General features: G+C 43.8%; 1 protein-coding gene across 1 annotated transcript; it reads left to right on the forward strand.

The window, feature by feature from the left end:
• Positions 1 to 1,679: 1,679 nt before the first annotated feature.
• On the forward strand, positions 1,680 to 3,986 carry LOC118236637 (mid1-interacting protein 1-like). The gene is made up of 2 exons (XM_035435161.1): positions 1,680 to 1,842; positions 2,628 to 3,986. Exon 2 carries the CDS (start codon positions 2,713 to 2,715, stop codon positions 3,208 to 3,210), a length of 498 nt encoding a protein of 165 aa, XP_035291052.1. The 5' UTR covers positions 1,680 to 1,842; positions 2,628 to 2,712; the 3' UTR covers positions 3,211 to 3,986.
• Positions 3,987 to 10,869: the final 6,883 nt, after the last annotated feature.

Raw genomic sequence — 10,869 nt, forward strand, 5'->3', positions numbered from 1 at the left:
ATCACCTTTGGAAATCTCACAATTTTAGGCTGTTTCCTGTGGATTCAGAATTTTTATCTTTATGTTTTGTAGACATCACATTACATTTATTTGGCAGATGCAATTATCCAAAGCGACATACAGTAAGTGCATACCAAAGGCCATTGGAACAACTACAAACACAGGTCTGATAAGGTACAATACTAATTTTGTACAGTTATTCATAGACATGAAAACATTAAGTGCAGTTCACACAGTGAACTTTACTGTGACCTAACCTATGCTAAGTCAAACTAGGAGGACCAGACCAGACAATGCCCTGTTTTTTTCTGGTTTGTGTTCTTGATGTTTCAGTTCCAGGCTGGATCCCATGCAGGCCACTTGCCTCAGCTCCAGTCTGGCTCCTCCTCAGCTCTCTCTCACTGCTGTACTCATTTTGATTGGCTTGTACCTGCTTCTGAGCTACCTCTACATTGGAAATGGGTGTATCCCTTCCTGTATTTGTGATTAGTTAAGGTGATCACTAACTGTGACAGGAGCCTACTATGATGTCAAAACAGGCAGTTGATGAGGCTGTAGAAAATGTAGTTAAACCAGAATTTAGTTTCATCAGTACAGATCAATAAAAATCCGTTACCTTTGCATGGCACTGAGTAATTGATTATATCTCGCGCTTCTTCAGCAAAAGGGCCGTAGCACTGTCCCAGTCCTTAAGTCTCAGTCAGAATTGGCTACCGAGACGTAAGTGTAGGCTAGCCCTTATGAAACAATTTCGTGAACTTTCCCTTTGAACGATATTTCCTGTGCTGATCATGGATGATAGAGGTTTAAAATCAACGGTAGTCATTCCCGCTCAGACGCTGGATCCTCTCCTCTAGTCGGGTATCTGGTGCCGCTTCGAAGTTTTAACGAATCGCTAGATGGCGCAGGTCAATCATTTTCTGTATTTTCACAGTGCGTGGTGATTGTTCATGGCCGTTCTTTATTGATGGATGAACTGGAGTCGTCGTCGTGTATTTAGGAAAGCTCCGTGGAAACGGCCAGTAGGCTACCTATTCTGAAGATTTTTTTTGTGAACAGCTTGTCCTGTTGTCATAATGTAAGATGATACTGGTAATTATCGTCACCAAAGCCAGGTCTGTTACGGGATGCAGGCGTGGGCCGTAGCTTATCTAATAAGGTGCGCCCTTTCATGCATTCGTTTTTAGCTGAAGCAGCCGCTATGGCTAAGTTCAGCGCAATGGCACTCACTCCCATGGACGGCTAAAAGTTATTTTATATTGACTTATTGTTAAACATCAACAACTTCTCCACTTTTTTGCGTCTTATGTTGAGGAAATTTGGCGTGATCAGCTGGATAACCTGATTTAACGGCAGCTTTTTGAAAAACCAGGTCGATAGAATAGATCTAGTTTCCTGGAGTAAACATACATTATGCTGTTAATTTGATTTTATAAGCGTGTATTTGCATGTCAAATAAATACATTTGGAAACTAATAACATCGTGATATTAATGGTTTTGTGATAGGCAGGGTGGTGTGGTCACAGAGCTAAACCCCTGAATTGTTAGTATAGCCTATCATTCGCCAGGAGGAGACGCTCCTGTTTTGTAATTGGTTACCGTTGCACTCAGTCCAATAAAATGTGGGCGTTGTTAGTGCAGTCTGCGAAACGGGGAGTATCAGAGTGGGAGAGTCCTTTTTTCCGCCCGGCGTCCCGTATAAATACCAGTGTCGCCTGCAGACTTTTGCTGGGAACGGTTACCATGCTAGGGGTGTAGCAACTGAAGCCGAACAGTAAAATCTACTGGCTTCCTTTAGGATCGCATTGAAACTGATTTTCTTGCATCCTAGACTTGTTCAGGTAAGTAACACTTGCTTTTTGTTACCAACTGAGCAATCCTGCCGTCATCGATAATGTTGCACCAAGGTCTTTTTGTACAGCTTGCTAACAGAATAGCAATGTATTGTACAGGTTATAATAGGCGAGCCATCTGCTTCCAGATCTGAATAAATTCTTTTCACGCCGGTTCAGATTGCAATGTTGGCCTGCTTCCAGATCTGACTAAATTCTTCTTAGGCCGGTTTAAATGACCATGTTATGACCTGAAAATTGTCATGGTGCTAATTACAGCGTCACGGTATGAAGTGAAATGTGCTATTGTTTCATTGTATCTTCATCTTGACTATTTGACTTGCTAATTAAAGCGCGTAAAACGGATAAGCCGAGTGACGTATGGCTTTGCTAAGCGCTTAAGCCGTCTCCATGTAGAAGGAAGGTCTCTTTGGGTTCAGGTTTAGATGTCATTACTTTTTTATTTTAATTTAAAATAATTTTATATCCCTCTTTATTGTAGCCGTTTACACTCTGTGGTATTTAAAGTAGCTATCTAAAAGATGTACGTTTGGTAATTTCATACGATTATCGATTTCAATTCATAATACAACTTTGACAAAGGCCTCTGATGCTGCGTTTCAGTTGTACTTTTGCATTGCTCAGTGAGGTGGGTGAAAGCCCCAGATTTTTCTTCCTGAATATTATAGTAATGCATGAAATCAGGACCCCAGTCATATTTTTAAAAAATCAAAATGTTAGGGCAATGTTTATCTACAGTTTACGCACTAATTTTGCACCATTAAAATCTGCAGGTCTCCAGCCGGCAACTTTTTAGTTGTTAACACCTGTGGTGTCGTAAAGTTCCCAGTCTTCCCCGAGTCTACCCGAAGATCCATCATGATGCAGATTAACAGTGACTTCTTCGACCACAAGCACTCCGTCCTCAACGTGATGAATCGCTTCATCGCTGCTGCCAACAACATGGATGAGACCATCATGGTGCCCAGCCTGCTGCGGGACGTCCCGCTGGAGGAACAGGACAGTCCAGTCATGGTGGTTGACAACAACAACAGCATTGAGCCTTACCGTGGCAAGCAGAAAGATATGTACGAACACTACCTTCTACTTAAGTCCATCAAGAATGACATGGAGTGGGGTCTCCTGAAGAGGGAGATAGGTGGGGGTCCCAGCTTCCTGGAGATGGCCGTCAAGCAGGAGGAGGAACAGCCGAAGGGGGTCGGGGTCGTGGCCTGTGAGGAGACCTTGGACCTGGAGAGCCAGTTCCACTATCACCTGCGAGGGCTGTTTGGGGTCCTTTCCAAACTCACCCTACAAGCAGACCACCTCACCAACCGCTACAAGAGGGAGATCGGGGGTGGCAATTTCATGAGATAGGGGAGGTCTGTCCTATTCAACATGAACTCATCTCTTTACATTTCTACTGTTGTGCACTGAGCAGGTGTGCAGTGCGCAGAAGTGGGCAGATGAATAAAAGGCCTCTGGCCTCCCTTCTTCACTACATGCAATGGGCCATGAATCGAATAGAGCAACTAACATGTCAAACGCATCCCACCAATCCTGCCTGGGTTGGCCCCGCCCCACCTGTTGCCTCAAACTGTCACATTCTGCAAATCAGGCCTGCAAACCTCAAGAAGACCATGGAAGTAAAATATAGAACCGGGGGAATTTTTCAGTCTCCCAACTGAGACACATGGGAGGTCTTAGTTTGTGCATAGCTGTGCTTTTTTTATTTTTCCAAAGCCAGAACCAGAGCTCAAATTGACCACTGAATGGCACATGCTGTTGGCACAAAAAGATTGTACACTAAATTCATTGGTAGAGTTGTTGAAAGGACAGCGAATTTCACTCAAAGCAAGGGGCTTGTGTGTCAGTCCAAAAAAAAAACCCCAAGACGTCTCATGGGTTTACATTGGACCCCACAGATGATCTGACATGCTCAGCTGGATCGGAGCAGATTTCAAATAGATTCGGGGGGTTACAATCAGTTCAGTACTGTACTCTCACTGTCTATGTGTATGCTGACAATTAATATGCCCTTGGGGATTTTTTTGGGAAGGGCAATATATCTTCTCTGAGGCAGCTCTAAACTGTAGCTGTTCACTCCTGGGTAACGCTGTCAAAGACAGAAATAAACACACAAAAAAACCGCTCTCACGTTTACTGGTGTTTTCTTTCAAGACGCACATAAATCTATGCTGTTCCCTACAGAGCAGAATTGCACGATTGGGTGTGTCTGCAAGACCTGGGAACAGCTGCCGGTTAGGTGGGTCTCACCGTTACAGGACGTTTTTGTTATGCAATCTAACCAAATTCTAAGATGAACCCCTTACGGGCAGTTTTGCTGTTGAAATGGATGACTGGTGCCAGTGTTGGTCCTTTTGTGTTTCCCTGGGCTGGGTTCTATACCACTCCCAGTTCTGTCTGGCACTGTGTCACAGCCATGTAGTTGCTTGCAGATTGAGGGAGTCACTTGCTCCTGTAGTTTTAAAAGCTATAAATAAATTGTATCCCTCCTTCGCTCCCGGTTTAAAACTCCTGGAGAAGACCATTAATCTATATGAGCAGGCTGTGCTGTATTGTTTCTATTTTGAATGATATGACTCATATGACTGCCTCAGTTTTAAAATGGGAGTGCCCCTACCTGTAAAAAAAGATTGGGGTGCAGGTGCTGCTCTCTTGGAACACTTAATAATCAGATTAATGTTGACTGTGCACACAATTATTTTGTACTTGCTTTTACCACATAATAGGCCAGAAGAAGCACTGATTTTGGCTCACACCTTCATCAGGGGCAATGTAATGTGTTCATTTCTCAGTTTAATTGAGATGTGGTACTCACAGGTGTCTGCAGTCATTACAGTAGGAGGTGCCCCAAAGTCCATTCAACATTTACATTTACATACCTGAATATTTCCTTTCTTTTCTTTTTTCCAACATTTAAACAATGACTTGGATCAGCAATTCATAATCAACAAGTGACTGTAACTACTTTTAGCAGTAATATAACCACAGAAGGTTATATCACATATGTTTTATTGATTTTGGGTATTATAAATACATTCTCAAATTAATATCCACCATAAAAATGAATCGAGAGCCTGCCATCACACTTTGTGCAGATGTATCATTGGTGACCACATGAATTACCTTATATTGCTGATTTTGTTACAGTTCTTTAAGGACCACCCTTCTCATAATCCCTGTGATGCCATGACGTCATTTATGCCAGGGATCTCAAAGTCCAAAGGGCCACAGTGTATGCAGTTTTTTGTGGTTTCATATCAGTCAGCAGACAGTTTAGGCCTTTGAAACAAGGTATATGGATTCAAGTCAACCAGCGACTTAAAGGGGAATTTCACTTTATAACACTTCTGGGGTCATTTTCACACCTACCCGGGCTTTTGAAATTCCCCTTTAAATCAAGCACTGAAATACACCCAAAACTAACAGACACTAGAGCACTCCAGGATGTGAGTTTGCCATCCTTATATATGCACACATATGGTTCGATAATTCTTGGCATTATTCCAAATAGGCGCTTTTTGAGGCAATTTAAGTCAGGGAACAAAAGCAAAAGGAACTTTAATTCTACAAAAGATTTTCTCTTGTAAAAATCTAAATGAAATCTGCTTTTGCCAAAAGGATCAACGCAGTTTTCCCTCTAAATAGTTTCTGCAGACTGACATGATTGCATTAAAACTGGGAACAACTTGTGCTTTGACAAAGAAGTTGAGCTTAATGACATTAATTTAGTCTCCTCCACTAAATGTGATTTGACTAGTGAAAAATGTTTCCAGCCACGTGTCCTCTGTCAACACAGAAAACGCATAGCTCACTTTTTATGAGACTTCACTCATCACTAATGTGTCAAAGAAGTTGTAGTGGCCCTTTGGAAAGATTACAGAGCTTTGTGGGAGTATAATCATAACTTGGTAGATTGGTCATTTATGTGATGATCTTCAAACCATACCAAGCCAGTCAGGAATATTGATCTCAGTGATTCTCGTCATCCATCACTCTCATTACCAGACAGCTTCTGCAACTGGATGCCACTGGCTTTTTTTTAGATTTGGATAGAACAGTCCACATTACCACATATCATTGATATTAGAAAGCTATCAGTTTGCACGTGCTCTGTAGAAAGTTGCATGCTTGTGATACAATGGTGAAATGTCACTGGCACACAGATTGTGCATCTGTGCAAACTCCAAATTCATATCATATAAGGAGCATTCGAAACAGATAACTCTGTTTAAAGGTGATAACTGTTTAACAATGCCGATTTTGCACTGAAAGAAAGGAATAGCACTTGCTTGATAATTACATACAAAAAAGTCTTAGACCTCCTTGTGCATCTTTTTTCTTCCTTGTTCTTATCAGCTTAATGATTTTATGACTCCGCTCTGGGTGAAGATTCCAGAGGTTGAGCACAAAAATGTGCACCATGCCAGGTGCCGTTTATTTTAAAAATAATGGTGGAAACAGCTGGGTGTCAAAGAATAAAGAAGTAACCATGAATAGCACCATGACTTCCCCAAATGAAGTGTGTTTTATATTTTATCACATGACTCCTGCAGGTTCTGAAAACAGGTAAATTTATCATCGAATGCAAAACATTCTTCCAATGTTTCCTGACTGCAACATTTTTGCTACCTAAATCATATCAACTATCAAAACTATGCACAGTGTGACCCTCAATAAAAATCATACACAAGGCTCAAAGAACACACACTTGCATAATGACATGGAGGAATTATGTTGCACAGAAATATGACCAGTAGACTGGGCCATCTGCCACAGCCACTTGTGTTGTGCAAACTTCCTTGCTTTGAGCAAACTCTCCACCCCTCCCCATAGCAACAGCTCCCAGTCAGCAGCCAATAGGATGACGACACAAAGGCAAAGATATCGGAAGGTTGAAGAGTGGCGAAGCGCCTCCGGCAGTTATGGAGCTCAGAGGGAGAATAGCTGGAGTACAGCCAGCTGAAAAGCAAAGCAGCAAGTTCCCTCCGTGCTGCAGTCACCAATAGCCGAACACGCAACCCAACCTTTGGTGCACACAAGCAGCCAGGAGGGTGCCTGCTCAGTTGTCTTGGCACCATTGTTACAGCCCAAATAAAACTGATAAGCCTTTTTGTTCCTCCCATCACACCGGTGAACAGAGGGAGCAGAACCACAAGGCTCATCAATCCTTCAACCTGCTCATGCAAACTGGGTCAGGCACGATAATGCACTAATTGGAATCTAGTTGTGGAAGCGGCTGTGAAAGAGGGAATTAGCACTGAATACAGTGAAGTACTGCATTAACAGCCAGAAAAGAAAATCAAGGGGAGTGATTGGAATCCTAAAGATTTTAAGATCCCAGGTGTGGACCAGATTGTAAGACTTTGGAATTGTAAGGTTGCCTGACATTTTTGTCCAATGTGTAATTGAGAATTTGCTTGATATCTCAAAATACACTATCTAAACACATAGAATCTTGTAATTCTTCTATCTCTGCTTCCCATTGCCTTATGGAGTGCCTCAGTTTCTATGTCAACGAATGGTAACTGAATCCTTCAGACATCTTGTGCAATACTGCTGTTGGAGAGTCTTGAAATACAGGCTGCCCTGTAGGCTTTCTCACGTGGAGAGGTGTCCAAACGCATCCCTGATGGTGTCGCAAGCACGCAATACACCCAGCACTATAAACCAAGCGGCCAAGCTGAGGGTCACGCCCCGCCTGATGTCAGCCAGCCAAAACAGTTATTGCCGTTTAGTAGATTGTATTTCACCCTGTCATTCTGCACACTGGTGAGGCTTGGAGGGCAAAAAATATTATGAGATATAAGATGATGATGACATTACAGGCATTTATAGCAGACGCTCTTATCCAGAGCGACTTACACAACTTTTTACATAGCATTTACATTGCATCCATTTATACAGCTGGATATACACTGAAGCAATGCAGGTTAAGTACCTTGCTCAAGGGTACATCGGCAGTGTCCTACCCAGGAATCAAACCTGTGACATTTTTTCAGGATAGGAGACCAGTTACCCGTTATACTGCCCTGCCGCAATCGATGACGATGGTGATGGTGATAGCAGAGCACCGGGGGATCGGCTGCATCTAACCAACTCTCTGCTTTCTTCTCTCAGAACAACCTGCTTGACCCCCACCAGTCTGGCTTCAGGCCTGGCCACTCGACAGAGACTGCACTCCTCTTGGTCAGTGAGTCACTCCATGCCGCACGAGCAGCCTCCCTCTCCTCTGTCCTGATTCTTCTAGACCTCTCCGCTGCATTTGACACTGTGGAGCACTCTATCCTCCTGTCCTCCCTGGCAGCAACAGGGATCTGCGGCACAGTCCTTGACTGGATTGAGTCTTACCTCTCTGACCATTCCTTCCAGGTTGCCTGGGCGGGTAAGGTATCACCACCCCGTCCCCTCGCCACCGGAGTTCCCCAGGGCTCAGTCGTCGGTCCCCTTCTCTACTCCTTATACACCAGATCCCTTGGCCCTGTAATATCTGCCCATGGCTTGTCCTATCACTCCTATGCCGACGACACGCAACTCTTTCTCTCCTTCTCCCCATCGGACACACAGGTCCCTGCCCGCATCTCTGCTTGCCTGAGGGACATCCAGAGCTGGATGGACAATCACCACCTGAAGCTCAACCCGGGAAAGACGGAGCTAATCTTTATTCCTGCTCTATCCTCTCCCCTCCTCGACTTTTCCATTTCCCTAGGGGACACCTTAGTGACATCATCACCCTGTGCCAAGAATCTCGGAGTGGTGATGGACAACAGGCTGTCCCTCTCCAAGAACATCGCAGCAGTAAGCCGGGCATGCAGAGTTTTCCTGTATAACATCCGGAGAATCCGCCCCTTTCTCACCACCTACTCAACCCAGCTCCTGGTCCAAGCAATGGTTCTATCCCACCTGGACTACTGCAACTCTCTTCTGGCTGGACTACCGGCATCTGCCACCAGACCGCTGCAACTCATTCAGAATGCTGCAGCTTGTCTGGTCTTCAACCTCCCCAGACACTCCCACGTCACTCCCCTGCTCACTACCCTCCACTGGCTACCTGTTATAGCTCGTCTCAAATTTAAAACATTGGTCCTAGCATACCAGGCAGTCAAGGGATCAGCCCCAGCATACCTCCACAAGATAATCAAACCCTACATGCCAGCCAGATCCCTCCGTTCTGCTACCTCAGGACGCCTGGCACCACCCCCTCTTCGCACCTGCACTTCCAGAACACTCCTGCCTGTTCTGGCCCCACGATGGTGGAATGACCTCCCCGTCGAGGTCAGAACAGCTGAGACACTGACCCATTTCAAGCGACGACTGAAGACTCACCTCTTCAGGCTGCACCTCTCCCCATCCCTCCCTACCCCCCTGTAAATGACTGTAAGCTTAGGGTTGTAACTAGGCAGCTGAACTATGCGGTTGTTCCCTGCACTTGGACCAGTACTTCTCTCCAGGGTTTTCGTCATACTTGTTCCTGGTTATGGTTATACACTTTGTTGTACGTCGCTCTGGATAAGAGCGTCTGCCAAATGCCTGTAATGTAATGTAATGTAATGGTTGGGACAAGCTTGGATTGAATTCTCCTCTTGCTAAAACACAGCCAAAGGGTGAGAGAGATAGGGCGAAAGAAATAAGATAGTGGTAGGCACATTCATGGGAAAGGGTGTGAACAAAGGTTCCAAATTTGGTTATGTAGGTGTATGTTCATGAAAGGAGCATGCAAACTGCACAGCCAATTTGAAACTTGGCAGGCATCATCTGCCATTAGCTTTCCCTAAGCCAGCTGGCCACAGTTTTCCTTGCCCATCCCACAATCCCCCGCCCTCTTCTCTGAGACACACTGCAGGGCATTGCTTAACGGTTGCCGATTGGTCCACTGGCATCTGTACAAGTCAGATCTGCTCAGACAAGCCTTACTGACAAAAAAAACTGTAAGGTCTGTGTGACAAAGAGTGCCCTGGTAACTGAACTTGCAAAACCAGATCCCTCAAGTTCACGTTTTTTTGTGTATGGTCAAAGATCTGTGAGATCTGTGAGCGATAACAGGACCCCAGTTTAGAATAATATGTGTTGAGTTAAAGAACAAGTAAAAAGAAGAACATAGCGGCAAGCAGGGATAAACAGGGCCCAAGCAAATGGCTATAATAGTGAAAGAATAATCAGGTACTGTCGTACTGTCAAACAATGTGCCAAGTTGCATAAGTCTCACTCATGTGGTTCGGCCAAAACTGGGGACAGAGGGAAATGGATAATAGCATTACAAAATGTGACCAATTGAAGATGGCGGTGACACCTAAAATACACATATATGTTCCAGATGACGAAGCTGATCGCAACAGCAAGTTTTAAATATCTTAAAGACAACAGTTACTTTTCATGAATTGATGAAGTTAAAAGAAATATTGTTCTTTATAGTACCCCCTTGTAATTCAGTTGGGCCAATAGTTTAGTTGGGAATAATTTTTTTTTCTCATTTTTTTATATTTTTGACAAATTCAAAATGACAAAAACCTTAAAATTGCGGATATAATATCTCCAAAGTATTTGAATTGTCAATGAGGATAAATAACGTATGAGATGCATCTCTTCAGACTATACCTGGACTAACTATCACCACTCTGCACTTCATGTTACATGTACCTCCATCCAGCACTTATATTGCATTTGTATTGTTATCTTGATGATGTAGCTTGTTGTCATGCCTCCTAGTATGACTTAACATTACTCTCTGACCTAGCCTATTCTTACCGTGTGAACTGGACTTAATGTGTTCATGGCTATGAATAACTGTTTTATAATGAGTATTGTACCTTATCAGACCCGTGCTTTGTAGATGTTCCAATGACCTTCGGTATGCACTTATTGTACATCACTTCGGATAAAAGCGTCTGCCAAATAAATGTAATGCAAATGACAGTTACAGCGCCATCAAGTGACCAATGAGTGTCAAAATCACTCAGTGGCCATCAAGAGTTACTCCCTACTAATAAGCCAAGTTTCATAGGTCTCTGGTAT

Source organism: Anguilla anguilla, chromosome 9 (assembly GCF_013347855.1).
Source record: "Anguilla anguilla isolate fAngAng1 chromosome 9, fAngAng1.pri, whole genome shotgun sequence".
Taxonomy (NCBI): domain Eukaryota; kingdom Metazoa; phylum Chordata; class Actinopteri; order Anguilliformes; family Anguillidae; genus Anguilla; species Anguilla anguilla.